The sequence below is a fragment of the Papio anubis genome, chromosome 3, assembly GCF_008728515.1.
Source record: "Papio anubis isolate 15944 chromosome 3, Panubis1.0, whole genome shotgun sequence".
NCBI classification, from domain to species: domain Eukaryota; kingdom Metazoa; phylum Chordata; class Mammalia; order Primates; family Cercopithecidae; genus Papio; species Papio anubis.
In genome coordinates, this window is record NC_044978.1 from 94,327,473 (window position 1) to 94,344,079 (window position 16,607).

General features: G+C 39.9%; 1 protein-coding gene and 1 long non-coding RNA gene across 3 annotated transcripts in view; one reads left to right on the plus strand and one right to left on the minus strand.

Moving 5' to 3' along the window:
* CORIN (corin, serine peptidase) overlaps nt 1-16,607 on the minus strand; it is a 279,582-nt gene that overhangs the window by 219,926 nt on the left and 43,049 nt on the right. For both annotated transcript variants that reach the window (XM_021938640.2, XM_021938639.2), the window contains exon 2: nt 4,936-5,080. In XM_021938640.2, coding sequence (XP_021794332.2) covers nt 4,936-5,080 — 145 coding nt within the window. The remainder of the gene's footprint in view (nt 1-4,935; nt 5,081-16,607) is intronic.
* Nucleotides 659-16,404, plus strand: LOC116274167. Its single transcript, XR_004182751.1, has 3 exons — nt 659-714; nt 4,944-5,129; nt 16,152-16,404. It is a non-coding gene; the product is annotated as an uncharacterized LOC116274167 (long non-coding RNA).

Below are 16,607 nucleotides of genomic sequence, written 5' to 3' on the forward strand. Positions count from 1 at the left end.
GCAGGGAGAAATCGGTGTGCTTAGTAAAGGGAGAGCACAGCAACTGGGGGACTTTACATTGAACTCAGTGCTGGTGTGTCACAGCAGAGACCTGGTAGGATTCAGCACTTGCTGACCAAAGAGCCCCATGGTCCTGAATATCCAACAGCAATACCCAGGTTATATGCGGTGAGCCTTGGGCTCAGATGTGCTGGCTTCAGATGTGGTGGCTATGGTGAAAGACTCTTTCTATTTGAGAAAAGCAGGGGGAAAAGTAAAGGGGACTCTACCCGGCACCTTAGGTGCCTGGTTGGCCTCGGTGGGGTAGGGCACCCACCAGGCTCTTGGGGTCCCTGAGTCAGGCTTAGGCTCTTGGTTAGTTAGCATTTCTGGACCTGCCCTGGGCCAGAGAGGAGTCCACTGTCCCGACGAGTGAGTCCCAGGCCTGGAAGCATGCATCATAAACTGACTGAAGGGCCTTTAAGTGAAACATCAGTGGTAGCCTGGCAAAAGCCCCCATGGGTTGGTGGTGGTGGTGGCCACAGGGAAAGGCTCCTTGGCCAATGGAAATGGGAGGGAAGAGTGGGAAGGGCTTTGTCTCAGGGTTTAAGTACCAGCTTAGCTGCAGTAGAATAGAACACCAGCTGAAGTTCTAAGGTTTTTCACTTCAATCCATGGTTCCAAGACAACATCTCTGGACCCACCTGGGGCCTGGGGAAGCTCACTGCCCTGAAGGTAGGGACATAAACCTGGCTGGCTTTGCCACCTGTTGATTGTAGACTCTAAGGCTTTGAGTGAACTTAGATGGTAGCCAAGTAGTGGTTATAGCAGGCCTTGTGTGAGACTCAGTGCTGTGCTGGCTTCAAGTCTGAACCAGCACAGTCCCAGTGGTAGCGGCCAGGGTGATGCTTGTGTTCCTGCCCCTAGTTCCATAAGGCTCAGCACAGGGAGAAAGAGAGACTCTGTTTGTTTGGGAGAAGGTAAGGGAAAAGAATGAGAGTCTCAGCCTGGTAATTCAGAGAATTCTTTCAGACTTTATCCAGCACCACCAAGGCAGTACCTTTCTCTAGAAGTCTTCAAGAATTGCAGCATTGTAGGGTCTCAGGCCCAAGTCCCTTAGAAGACCCAAAACACCTTCCCAAGAAGAATTGACACAAATGGGTCCAGATTTCAAATTAATTTAACCAAAGTAGTGAAAGATCTTTATAATGAAAACTAAAAACTGATGAAAAAAAATTGAAGAGGACACCAAAAACATGGAAAGATATTTGATGTTCATGGATTGGAAGAATCAATATTGTTAACATTTCCATAGTACTCAAAGCAATCTGCAGATTCCATGCAATCCTTATCCAAATCCCAAAGACATTCTTCATAGAAATAGAAAAAACAATTCTGAAATTTATATGGAACCACAAAAGACCCAGTATAGCCAAAGCTATCCTATGCAAAAAGAATGAAACTGGGGGAATCACATTTCCTGACTTCAAATAATACTACAGAGCTATAATCACCAAAACAGCATGATACTGGCATACAAACAGACACACAGACTGATGGAACAGAATAGAGAATCCAGAAACAAATTCACACACCTATAGAGACCTCATTTTCTATAAAGATGCCAAGAACACACAGTGGGGAAAGGACAGTCTCTTTAATAAATTGTGCTTAAAAAACTGGATATCCACATGCAGAAGAACAAAACTAGACCCCTATCTCTCACTATATTCAAAAATCAAATCAAAATGGATTAAAGACTTAAATATAAGACTTCAAACTATGAAAGTGCTAAAAGAAAACATTGGGGAAACTCTTTAGGACATTGGTCTGAGCAAAAATTTCTTGAGTCATACCACACAAGCACAGGCAACCAAAGCAAAAATGAATAGCTGGGATCACATCAAGTTAAAAAGCTCCTGCACAGCAAAGGAAACAATCAACAAAGTGAAGAGACAACACACATAATGGAAGAAAATATTTTCAAACTACCCACCTGATGAGAGATTCATAATCAAAATTTACAAGGAGCTCAAACGACTTTATTTTAAAAAGTCGAATAATCTAACTTAAAAATGGGCAAAAGATTTGAACAGACATTTCGCAAAATAAGGCATACAAACGGCAAACAGGCATATGAAAAGGGGCTCAATATTACTGACCATCAGAGAAATGGAAATCAAAACTACAATGAGATATCACCTCACCTCAGTTAAAATGGTTTATATCCAAAAGACAGGCAATAATAACAAATGCTGGTGAGGATACGGAGAAAAGGGAACCCTCGTACACTGTTGATGGGAATGTAAATTAGTACAACCCCTATAAAGAACAGTTTGGAGGTTCCTCAAATAAACTAGAATTGAGCTACCATAGAATCCAGCAATTCCACTGCTGGGTATATGCCCAAAAGAAAGGAAATCTGTGCATCAAAGAGACATCTGCATTCCCATGTTTTTTGCAGCACTGATCACACTGGTCAATATTTGGAAGCAACCTAAATGTCCATCAACAGATGATTGGCTAAAGAAAATATGGTGCGTATATACAATGGAGTACTATGCAGCCATAAAAAGGATGAGATACTGTCATTTTGCCACAAAATGAATGGAACTGCAGGTTATTATGTTAAGTGAAATAAGTCAGACATAGAAAGACAAACTTCAAATGTTCTCACTTATTTTAGGGGCTAAAAATCAAAATAGTTGAACCCAAGGAGACAGAGAATAGATGGATGGTTATCAGAGGCTGAGGCTGTGAAGGATAGTAGGGGGTGGGGAGAGGAGTGGGGTTGTTAATGGGTACAAAAAATATATATAGTTAGAAAGAATTAATAAGATATCATTTGATTGCACAACAGGTTGACTATAGTAAATAGAAGTTTAATTGTACATTTAAAAACAATAGAGTATAACTGGATTATAAAAATATAATAGATTTTTGGGAGGCTGAGATAGGCGGATCATGAGGTCAGGAGATTGAGACCATCCTGGCTAACACAGTGAAACCTTGTCTCTACTAAAAATACAAAAAAATAGCCAGGCATGGTGGCGGGCGCCTGTGATCCCAGCTACACAGGAGACTGAGGCAGGAGAATGGCGTGAACCCAGGAGGCAGAGCTTGCAGTGAGTCGAGATTGTGCCACTGCACTCCAGCCTAGACAACAGAGCAAGACTCCATCTCAAAAAAAATAATAATAATAATGGAATAATAATATAATTGGATTGTAAAAAATAATAGAGTATAATTGGATTGTAAACTAGATTATAATTGGATTATTGTCACATTAAAGTATAAATGCTTGAGGGGATGGAGAGCCCATTTGTCATGATGTGGTTATTGCTTATTACACGCCTGTAGGAAATTATATAACATACCTCATAAATATACACACCCACTATGTACCCACAAACAGTTTTTTTTAAAAAACCTGGTTACCCAAACCAGAAATCCAGGAGTCAGCCTTGACTCCTCTCCCTCATACCAAACTCCAGTTTTGATTTATATTGATTTTAATGCATCCAACACCTTATTTCAAACCCTTATCACCTTTCACTTAGACCAGAGTCAGAGCCCCAAACTGGTCTCCCTGCCTTCATTTCTTTCTGCCTTCAGTACTCTGTAGTATATCCAGTTCTATTGCCTTTTGCAAATGCAAAATAATCAGAGTTCTCCTTTCTTGGAAAGATCCTCCAGTGGTAATCCACCATCCATAGCAGTGTTTTGTAATCATTTTTATAGCAGATTAACGTTATTTTCAAACAAGTGTCATATAAAAGCCTAATATCTATAAATAGATATGAGCTGTATTTTACTGTGATTAACTTACTTTGTAAGATCTAAGTGTGTAAGTTCTATAAACCAGTAAGAAAATAATAAGGAGGTTTGGCAAAATTTAAAAATTCAAAATCAATGGCAATGCAATTAGATCAGCATCGTCTTGATATTTATTTCTCTATTTTATTTGATTGCACATATTTTTAAAAATCCTGATTCATATCATTAGGTAGCTACCAGTGATAATAGTTTATTGCTTTTTCCAAAAAGTTGACCTTTCAAACTTAAAGTATCATTCATTTAGAAAAAGATAGCAAGATGCAAATATTAATGAGTTAAACTGTCAGCACGTATTACTTGGTTTCTGGTTTTTACCTGGTTAAAAATGTGGTATGTAATATGTAGTTTGAGTGTGTATTTAAGATCTGTTTTTTTTTTTTTAACGAAAGTCAAAGCAAACATTTGTGCAATCCTTAAGTCTCCTCCTTAGAACCTTGTTACCATGGAATAGAGTTTGAAAACCAGTGATCTAAATGCTAAACCCCAAATCCTTTAGTATTTAGTATGAAAATGTAAGATCCTGTTTCATTTGAACTTTATCAGTCTAGCTGCATTTCCCACCACTGCCAAATTTTCGCCCAGTTTTCTAAATCTATGTTCATCTTTCAAGGGGTTATAGTTTTGTACTAGTTATTTTCTCTGCCAAATGTGACTCCGGAACTACTGTCTTCTAACCCAAATTTCTATTAACTTAATTTCAAAGTTAAAACATTAACTCTCCATGATGTTTTCTTTGAATTTGCCCATAGGACTTTGTATACACTTCTATCTTAAACATGTGTTGCCTTGTGTGATAATCATCACTTCCTCTCAACTGTGAGCTCCTAAGAAAGGACTAATTTAACCATCCTGGAGTTCTCAGGAACTTTCAAAGTGCCTGCAACCTAATAATCATTCCTTAAATGTTTTACATTCATAAACTCATTCATTAACATTAATAATAATAGCCAGTAGAGTGGTTACAGTAGCTGAAACTGCAGATTTGCATAACGTTGTGAACAGATAATCCTCTCATTGACTGACACTTTAGGTTAAATAAGTACTAAGTAGAAATTACTCTTCTAAATCATGCTAATTTTCACTTTAACTTCATTTTTCTTTAATAATGGCCTCACCCACCAACATAGGAAAGCAGGATCACCAGCAAGAGAACGAGAGCACAGATACATGGAATCAGGACCAGCAATATGAACCGGAGGGGGTTAGCAGTCGCCAGCTTCTGAGAGCAGCCATTGCCCATGTTATTGTCATCAGCTCTCAAGACCTAAAGTAAAAGAGGAAAACGCAACATGGTTTTAGTTTTACAATACAAGGTATGAAATTTTAGGTTACAGCTATCCATTTAAAACAGCAGCATTCCAAAAAGATTTTACTGTTTGTGCTTTAGGGTATGAAATGAGCTTAGTCACCAAATCATGTCAATAAATGAACAGATAACTGTACATCTACATTCAGGGAAGAGCAAACTATCTATTTCTGAAACATTTTTCGGAAGTATATGGGCTTTTAACAATATCCCATTTTGCTTTTTTAAAACATATTTGTCAATTTGGTATAATTCCAAAGGGCTATGAATTACCATGGCAAAACCTTACCCTGGACCAAAGCTACAACAGAATTGAAGACTGCCTAATACAGTGATACAAAATTGGTAAGTAGGTGTAGACAGAATATTATCCAGACTTCATTCTTTTTTGTCTCATTAGTCTAAACCACATGTGAATGAATCTGGATAAAATAAGTATTTGGTCATTAATAATTCAGCCAGGCTTGCTGTTACTGATCATGCATTTAGTGACAAGTTGAAATATAAGGAGGAGCCTGCCCTGATTGCCAATTAAACGCTAACAACTCTGAGGACATCCTCGGCTGTCCATGCTGCCCCTGCAGCCCATCCCTTGTGAGAGGATGTCAAAGTGCAAAAATGATGGTTCAGATAAAGTTCTTGTCTTCAAATGCTTCAAATTTTGCTTAGTTCAATCTCTTGCCAGAAATGATATCTGGAAATTCATTTATTACAAATGGCTAGCTTCAAGCAGTGACTTCAAAAAAACATCTGAGATGGTACTAAAAGGGCTTTGAATCACTACAAGAAACTCTCTGGGTCTCCTTAATGAAGACATTTCTCACGACTCTCTCTTGGACTTCTAACTCTGCATTTTCTCCTCTGACAGTTTCAGAACTTGAACTCTAACCTCTGTGTAACTATCTCCTGAATCTCTCTTGCATCCTAAACTCCTTTCAGAGTTACACTACATACTTCTAATGCCTGGTGGGTACTAGCCCCTCTTCTTAACAAGTCCAAAACTAAGACGAACCTTCTCTCTCTCTCTGCAAACTAGTTCTTCTACTGACTTTCATATTTGTATTTACAGAAATTCCTCCATTCCAGTATGGAGAGTGGAGTCCAAAGACTCCCCATTTCATCATCCCCCTATGCCATACATCACCAGGTTTTGTTGGTTCTTCCTCTGTAATAAATACCAAACTTTTTTTTTTAAATGAATGACCTTTGAGAAAGAGCCTTATAATAATCAAGAAGTTGTTCTAACAGAATGGTCCTGTAATATTCTCAGGACTTCCTGACCAGTATTTGATTATTTCCCATGGATGCAAAGACAATTTTGATGGGTTCTTCTGAATTGCAAGGCTTATGTGATTCCCATTTCTGCTTTATTCCCTCTATCTGGGAATATAGGTTCACTAACCCATATTGCAAGCAATGTTCACTACATAATATGATGACAGCTTCTGTAATTTTAAGAATTCTCCATGAGAGACATTATTTGAAATAACTTATGTTGTTAACTTGAGAAGAGCTTCATTTCCTAGGTTAATGTCTTACTGATCCACTTCCTCTGTACCTGGATTAAGCTACCAGCCAATGTGTTATCATTTACAGTTAATTTACAATTGATCTTCAAGAAGACATAGCACTGGTGCAATATAATATGAGATCTGCAATAGCACATTGATTACAATACCAGCATTGGATAGGCAGTGCCCTTTCAGGCTTATATACAACACTTGTCTACAAAAAAAAAAATCAATCAATAAACAGAAGTGTGGGACTATAGGCCAACAAAGTTAGTGGCAGAAACAAGTTGATACTTGTTTATTTTACTTAGTTACTGAACACCTACTAATTATAATAATAATGATGGATATGACAATGACTTCAAACCACTGTCTCTCAAAAGCTCACAGTCTTGTAGGAGAGATGATATGTACATGAATAATATAACTATATTGCAAGATAGCAAATGATAGGCACCATGACTCTTACAGCTAAAGTGACATAAGAATTCAAAAGATAGAAATATAATTTGCTGGAAGATCACATAAGATATTGTAGAGAGAACAACCCTGAATCAGCCATAATTCTGAGAAAAGTACCCCTGAAAAAGTCTGTTACGAGTTTAAAAAAATGTTGCAAAGTGTATACAGAGAGGTAAGAAATTATGAAATATATTTAACTTCTACAACAATGAAGAAGCTTCCTCGCTAAGGTGATCACAGAAGCATTATAGGGATAACCTTGGGTGACGAATTCACAATGGCTCATTGCCGTCTGGACTGCTGGAGCCAGATACATCTCATTTAGCATTTATAAGTAAAGAGTCAGTGGAGAAAATGCTAGAGGCCCATTTTAATATCTCATCTAAGTATATATCAAGTACTGGACCTCCAAAAACAATACTCATGATTAGACCAAATATTTTCTTCAGTGACAAGATAATTGATTTTTTTGTTTGATTTTTGAGATGGAGTCTCATTCTGTCACCCAGGCTGAAGTGCAGTGGCACAATCTTGGCTCACTGCAACCTCCGCCTCCCAGGTTCATGCAATTCTCCTGCCTCAGCCTCCTGAGTAGCTGGGATTACAGGCGCACACCACCACACCTGGCTAATTTTTTGTGTATTTTTAGTAGAGACAGGGTTTCACTATGTTAACCAGACTGATCTCGATCTCCTAACCTCGTGATCTGCCCGCCTCAGCCTCCCAAAGTCCTGGGATTACAGGCGTGAGCCACCGTGCCCGGCCAGAGAATTGATTGCTTTTTTCAAAGGGAGAGGAGGAAGAAATACACAGGAGAAATTCAATACTTCAGCACTTTCTTCTTGAATAACTTGCATAACTTTCCTCTTGCACTCATGGCCACTTAGGACTGTTGCAAATGCTACATTATGCACAGGCCCTTCGAGGTTCCTCTGAACACAAGGCAACTCTCAGACTTCACTGTTGAGTAAATGCCAGGTGAAATAAACAACCAGAATCATCCTTAAGCTTTGTTTCCATGGACTCTAAACAATCCTTTCTCCAAATGGCATCCCTCTTCCACAAGCACCTTCCTCAGCCTTGAAATCAAGCTGAGCACAGGCACAGCATTCCATGGCAAGGGTAAGGAACAATGCATCTGATTGGACCTGCACATATTTGTAAAGCACGTCATTCTTATGTTTTTTGTTGTTGTTTTTATTTTTGGTTTTGGTTTTGGGTTGGTTTTTTTTTTTTTTTTTTGGTGTTTTGTTTTGTTTTGAGACAGGGTCTCACTCTGTCACTCAGGCTGGAGTGCAGTGGCACAATCTTGGCTCACTGCAACCTCTGCCTCCTGGGCTCAAGAGATTCTCCTGCCTCAGTCTCCTGAGTGACTGGGACAACAAGTGCGCACCATCCATCACACCCAGCTAATTTTTTTGTAGATTCAGGATTTCACCATGTTCCTCTGACTGATCTCAAACTTCTGGGCTCAAGTGATCCACCCACCTCAGCCTTCCAAATGTTCTTATGTTTTACTAATCTTGTTAATGAAATCTCGTTTCTTGTATCTTAAGAACTACATTTATTTTAAAAGTATAACGTACACTGGCACAATGTACCATTTTACCACAATTGTATGCCATCTTGGTATCATTTGAGGGGTCAAAATTTCAGATAGCCGTCAAGCACTTTCTTCCTTTGGCTTCTCTTTCTCCTGCCTCTCTGGTCATTCCTTCTATTTTTGAAGGCTCAATTCTCACATTCACTCGCTCCCCAGGCAATGTCATCCACATGTTTATCTTCAATTAGTAGCAATCCATAGGTGACTTGCATCTTTAAATAACAACCATAGATCTTTCCTCTGATCTCCAGACCATTATATGCAACTGACCACTTGACATCTCCTCATTGGAGGTTGTAAAAGTAACTCAAACTCAACAAGTCTGGAACCAAATAAACAATTTTCATCCCCATATCTGGTATTATTCCAGGGTTGGCAATCTGAAAAAAGGTAATTGCACAACTATCATGTGTCAGGTATTGTTTGGGCACTTGGGATATATTAATATGCAAAACGAAACTCTGTAGTCTAAATGATGCTACATTATAGTAAAAATAAACATGTCTCACCTGACATACTGCAAACACCTCTTCCTATCTGGTTTACCTATATTTATCCATGCACTCCCTAACGTGTTCTCCACACTATAGCCAGAGTAAGAGAGAGGCTGTATTATCTTTGCATGATGAGAAAAGACAACGTGAAAAATGACCCCAAAGCTGAACTAATTCAAGATTGCAGAGCCTGGAACCAGAGCTGATCATGAGAGCCATGCACCCAGAGGTTCTGGGGAGGGCTTTGGATTTACATAGGGTATACAAGGTTTTGAGTCCATTTTATCAAGTTTGCAAAGGTCAACGAGATCATAGTTGACATTTCAAGTACATAAGTCTTTACCCTTTTTTTTACCTTCAGGCAGCATTTGATTTTGTCAACACATGGTGCGTTCTTGAGGGCACATCCACAGCTGCAAACAGCAGAGAATATTTGAGAGCTTGTGTGGAGGTTCTAGTTGGGGAGTGCACCCACTTGAATACCCCTGACCAAAGATGGGTCCTCATCTATCAGGGATGGTTGTCCTCTTTGACAGAGCACACAGCTTCAGGGAAGATGCACATGGAGCAGTGAGGGGGGAAGGGGACACCTGCCTAGCCAGGCAGATCAGCCAATTCAACCCTGGGGATCAATGGGGTGACAGATGTCACAGCCAGATTTCCCTTTCATCCAGCAGACATTATTTGAATCTTCTGTCTGAGGGGTTGACAGGAGCTACATTCCTGTCAACCCCTCAGACAGAAGAATTATTCCTGAGGCCAGAGCCGGCGCTTACCAAAGAGCCAATGAACCAGATATACCTGACTAGGGGTTTTAGGTGGGGTTGTCCAGATAATTCTTGAAGGTGGGAATAGCTGCCAACAACCAGGTTACTCTAAAGCAGGAATTCAGCCCAGAAGAAACCAAATGAGAATTCTTTCCTTTTCTTTCTTTCTTTCTTTTTTTTTTTTTTTTTTTGAGATGGAGTCTTGTTCTGTTGCCCAGGCTGGAGTGCAGTGGGCATCTCGGTTCACTACAAGCTCCACCTCCCAGGTTCATGCCATTCTCCTGCCTCAGCCTCCCAAGTAGCTGGGATTACAGGCATCCACCACCACACTCGGCTAATTTTTTTGTATTTTTAGTAGAGATGGGTTTCACCGTGTTAGCCAGGATGGTCTTGATCTCCTGACCTCATAATCCACCCGCCTCGGCCTCCCAAAGTGCTGGGATTACAGGCTTGAACCACTGTGCCCAGCCAAGAATTATTTTCTAATTGGTTGGATTCTCTTTTGTGATAAATTTTACATCTTAAATATATAGAACAGGTATCAGAAAACTAGTCCATGGACCAAACTCAGCACATCGAATATTTTTGTACATACAGTTTTGTTGGATACAGCCATGTTCATTTGTTTATATTCTGTCTATACTGCTCTCCTGCTACTACAACAACATTGAGTATTTGCAACAGAAATCATATGGTACTCAAAGCCTGAAATCTTTACTATCTGGTCCTTTATAGAAAAAGTAGGTGAGCCACTGATGTAGTGTATCAGTGTATATCTGCATAAATGTGTATTTTTAAATTTGTATGTTTAATTTGATAATCAAACTAAAATATAAATTCTTTTAAGAAAATTGTATCTTAATCTCTTCATCGGGGCTTTAAACGAAATATGATATAATTGTACTGGGGGTAAATTGGCAGACAAACTGATTGTTGTTGTAGTACAAAGTTACTCCACAAAAGGTTGAAAGATAAAAATAATCTTCAGGGGGGGTGCGACCAAGATGGCCGAATAGGAACAGCTCCACCCTTCAGTTCCCAGTGTAAGTGACACAGAAGATGGGTGATTTCTGCATTTTCAACTGAGGTACCGGGTTCCTCTCAATGGGTGGTGTCAGACAGTTGGCGCTGGTCCATGGGTGCAGCACGACCAGTGAGAGCTGAAGCAGGGCGAGGCATCGCCTCACCTGGAAAGTGCAAGGGGGAAGAGAATTCCTTTTCTTAGCCAAAGGAAATTGAGACACACAACACCTGGAAAATTGGGTAACTCCGACCCTAATACTGCGCTTTACCAAGGGTCTTAGCAAATGGCACACCAGGAGATTATATCCCACACCTGGCCCAGAGAGTCCCAGGCCCACGGAGCCTCCCTCATTGCTAGCACAGCAGTCTGAGATCTAACTACAAGGCAGCAGTGAGGCTGGGGGAGGGGTGACCACCATTGCTGAGGCTTAAGTAGGTAAACAAAGCCTCTGGGAAGCTCGAATTGGGTGGAGCCCACCACAGCTCAAGGAGGATGGCCTGCCTCTGTAGACTCCTCCTCTGGGGACAGGGCATAGCTAAACAAAAAGAGGCAGAAACCTCGGCAGAGGTAAATGCCCCTGTCTGACAGCTTTGAAGAGAGCAGTGGATCTCCCAACACGGAGGTTGAGATCTGAGAACAGACAGACTGCCTGCTGAAGTGGGTCCCTGACCCCTGAGTAGCCTAACTGGGAGACATCCCCCACTAGGAGCAGACCAACACCTCACACCTCACATGGCGGGGTAAACCCCTGAGACGAAGCTTCCAGAGCAAGAATCAGACAGCAACACTTGCTGTTCAGCAATATTCTATCTTCTGCAGCCTCGGCTGCTGACATTCAGGCAAACAGGGTCTGGAGTGGACCTCAAGCAAACTCCAACAGACCTACGGCTGAGGGTCCTGACTGTTAGAAGGAAAACTAACAAAGAGAAAGGACACCCACACCAAAACCCCATCAGTACGTCACCATCATCAAAGACCAAAGGCAGATAAAACCACAAAGATGGGGAAAAAGCAGTGCAGAAAAGCTGGAAATTCAAAAAATCAGAGCGCATCTACCCCTCCAAAGGAATGCAGCTCATCGCCAGCAATGGAACAAAGCTGAATGGAGAATGACTTTGACGAGTTGAGAGAAGAAGGCTTCAGTTGATCAAACGTCTCAGAGCTAAAGGAGGAACTATGTACCCAGTGCAAAGAAACTAAAAACCTTGAAAAAAGAATGGATGAATGGATAACTAGAATAATTAAGGCAGAGAAGACCTTAAAAGAGCTGATAGAGATGAAAACCATAACACAAGAACTACGTGACAAATGCAAAAGCTTCAGTAATCGACTCGATCAACTGGAAGAAAGAGTATCAGTGATTGAAGATCAAATGAATGAAATAAAATGAGAAGAGAAATGTGGAGAAAAAAGAGTAAAAGGAAATGAACGAAGTCTCCAAGAGATATGGGATTATATGAAACGACCAAATCTACGTCTGATTGGTGTGCCTGAAAGTGACGGGGAAAATGGAACCAAGTTGGAAAACACTCTGCAGGATATCATCCAGGAGAACTTCCCCAACCTAGTAAGGCAGGCCAACATTCAAATTCAGGAAATACAGAGAATGCCACAAAGATACTCCTCGAGAAGAGCAACTCTAAGACACATAATTGTCAGATTCACCAAAGTTGAAATGAAGGAAAAAATGTTAAGGGCAGCCAGAGAGAAAGGTCGGGTTACCCACAAAGGGAAGCCCATCAGACTCACAGCAGATCTCTCGGCAGAAACTCTACAAGCCAGAAGAGATTGGGGGCCAATATTCAACATTCTTAAAGAAAAGAATTTTCAACCCAGAATTTCATACCCAGCCAAACTAAGTTTCATAAGTGAAGGAGAAATAAAATCCATTACAGACAAGCAAATGCTTAGAGATTTTGTCACCACCAGGCCTGCCCTACAAGAGATCCTGAAGGAAGCACTAAACATGGAAAGGAACAACACGTACCAGCCATTGCAAAAACATGTCAAAATGTAAAGTCTATCGATGTTAGGAATAAAATGCATCAACTAGCGAGCAAAATAACCAGCTAATATCATAATGACAGGATCAAGTTCACACATAACAATATTAACCTTAAATGTAAATGGCCTAAATGTTCCAATTAAAAGATACAGACTGGCAAATTGGATAAAGAGTCAAGACCCATCAGTTTGCTATATTCAGGAGACCCATCTCACATACAGAGACACACATAGGCTCAAAATAAAGGGATGGAGGAAGATCTCCCAAGCAAATGGAAAACAAAAAAAAGCAGGGGTTGCAATCCTAGTCTCTGATAAAACAGACTTTAAACCATCAAAGATCAAAAGAGACAAAGAAGGCCATTACATAATGGTAAAGGGATCAATTCAACAGGAAGAGCTAACTATCCTAAATATATATGCACCCAATACAGGAGCACCCAGATTCACAAAGCAAGTCCTTAGAGACTTACAAAGACACTTAGACTTCCATACGACAATAATGGGAGACTTTAACACCCCACTGTCAACATCAGACAGATCAACGAGACAGAAAGTTAACAAGGATATCCAGGAATTGAACTCAACTCTGCACCAAGTGGATCTAATAGACATCTACAGAACTCTCCACCCCAAATCAACAGAATATACATTCTTCTTAGCACCACATCTCACTTATTCCAAAATTGACCACATAGTTGGAAGTAAAGCACTCCTCAGCAAATGTACAAGAACAGAAATTATAACAAACTGTCTCTCAGACCACAGTGCAATCAAACTAGAACTCAGGACTAAGAAACTCAATCAAAATTGCTCAACTACATGGAAACTGAACAACCTGCTCCTGAACGACTACTGGGTACATAATGAAATGAAGACAGAAATAAAGATGTTCTTTGAAACCAATGAGAACAAAGATACAACATACCAGAATCTCTGGGACACATTTAAAGCAGTGTGTAGAGGGAAATTTATAGCACTAAATGCCCACAAGAGAAAGCAGGAAAGATCTAAAATTGACACCCTAACATCACAATTAAAAGAACCAGAGAAGCAAGAGCAAACACATTCAAAAGCTAGCAGAAGGCAAGAATTAACTAAGATCAGAGCAGAACTGAAGGAGATAGAGACACAAAAAAACCCTCCAAAAAATCAATGAATACAGAAGCTGTTTTTTTTTAAAAGATCAACAAAATTGATAGACCACTAGCAAGACTAATAAAGAAGAAAAGAGAGAAGAATCAAATAGACACAATAAAAAATGATAAAGGGGATATCACCACCGATCCCACAGAAATATAAACTACCATCAGAGAATACTATAAACACCGCTACACAAATAAACTAGAAAACCTAGAAGAAATGGATAATTTCCTGGACAATTATAGTCTCCCAAGACTAAACTAGGAAGAAATTGAATCCCTGAATAGATCAATAGCAGGCTCTGAAATTGAGGCAATAATTAATAGCCTACCAACCAAAAAAAGTCCAGGACCAGACGGAATCACAGCCGAATTCTACTAGAGGTACAAGGAGGAGTTGGTACCATTCCTTCTGAAACTATTCCAATCAATAGAAAAAGAGGGAATCCTCCCTAACTCATTTTACGAGGCCAACATCATTCTGATACCAAAGCCTGACAGAGAGACAACAAAAAAAGAGAATTTTAGACCAATATCCTTGATGAATATTGATGCAAAAATCCTCAACAAAATACTGGCAAGCCAAATCCAGCAGCACATCCAAAAGCTTATCCACCATGATCAAGTGGGCTTCATCCCTGGGATGCAAGGCTGGTTCAACATATGCAAATCAATAAACATAATCCAGCATATAAACTGAACCAAAGAGAAAAACCACATGATTATCTCAATAGATGCAGAAAAGACCTTTGACAAAATTCAACAGCCCTTCATGCTAAAAACTCTCAATAAATTCGGTATTGATGGGACATATCTCAAAATAATAAGAGCTATTTATGACAAACCCACAGCCAATATCATACTGAATGGGCAAAAACTGAAAGCATTCCCTCTGAAAACTGGCACAAGCCAGGGATGCCCTCTCTCACCACTCCTATTCAACATAGTGTTGGAAGTTCTGGCTAGGGCAATCAGGCAAGAGAAAGAAATAAAGGGTATTCAGTTAGGAAAAGAAGAAGTAAAATTGTCCCTGTTTGCAGATGACATGATTGTATATTTAGAAAACCCCATCATCTCAGCCCAAAATCTCCTTAAGCCGATAAGCAACATGGCACATGTATACATATGTAACAAACCTGCACATTGTGCACATGTACCCTAGAACTTAAAGTATAATTAAAAAAATAAAAACCGAAATGAAAGAAAAATCAGAGTATAAATATGTCATTTCAGTTCAATGAGGAAAACAGAATGATTTGCTTGAGGTGTTATAAGTGGAAAAAGGAGGAACATTTACCCAGCTGGATAAGGAAAGAGGATCATGAAAAAAGGCTTAAAATAATAAAATCCATTTTCTAGGATCATAGACCAATAAATCTAGCATTTTATTTTTATAAGCAATCCACAAAAACTTTTTAAATATGTTGTATCTGCTTGCCATTGTTAAATAAAAACACTGCAATTCTATTGGAGGTGATTCTAGTTTTCAGTTTTCTAAGTACTTATTAATTGTGAACTATTTCTATCAAAGAATCTACTCACAAAGTTTTTGTTCTTTGTTTTATTTTTGCCAAAACTGCACCATATAAACCCGACATGTGCTCTAAATACAATCTTGCTCTTTTCTGTATGGTGATCTTAAAAATACTCATCACAAGATAGGAAACACAGCTGCCATCATTTTAGGAAAGAAATAGTCATGAGTAATGCTTTAACACACATTTCAAAGCATCAGGGGTTCTAAAAAGCTCAAGAGGGTTGTGACTTTTATTGTCCCTATATGTTCTAAGCATAATGCAATTTTCATTGTTAAAATGCTTACATTAAAATGACTCCCAATAATCCATAGATTACATAGTACTATATAAATCTATTTAAATTGCTACTAGAAAACTCTGTCACTACCAGAAATAATTCAAGTTAGGGTAACATTCAATAATGTTGGTGGTATCTGTTTGGGTGAGGGAAAAGGGACAAGATGGAGGAAGATGAACAAGATGGCGCAGTCCCTGTTGCTTCCAGGTTCTTCATCACCAACTTGCCTGTGCCCGGGAAAGTGTGGATCAACTGAGCATGCGCCACATGACATCAATCTGAAAAAACCGAAACTTACCCGACCACACCTATGAAGACGCCCCTATCCCGCCCACTGCCCTCCCCTTTCCGGTGCCAATGCATAAAAGTTCGCCACCAGCAGGAGCCGGCGTGACTTCCTTGGCCCCATACTTGTGGACCGGAGAACCTTGCCCGAGAGTTGCTGCATACTTGCAATTAAAACCTGCCACTTTCTTACTTAATTTGGTCTCATGTTAAACTTATTTAACTCCCCTAAATTAATTAAAACAGTTGGTGCCGAAACCCGGGAGGAGACCCCCCTCCTCGGGACCCCTCAGGGGGACCCTAGGAACCTCCTCCCTCACAAACCTGCTACTCCAGCTTCAGAAACCTTCCTGAGTACATCAAGCATTCCGGTTTCTT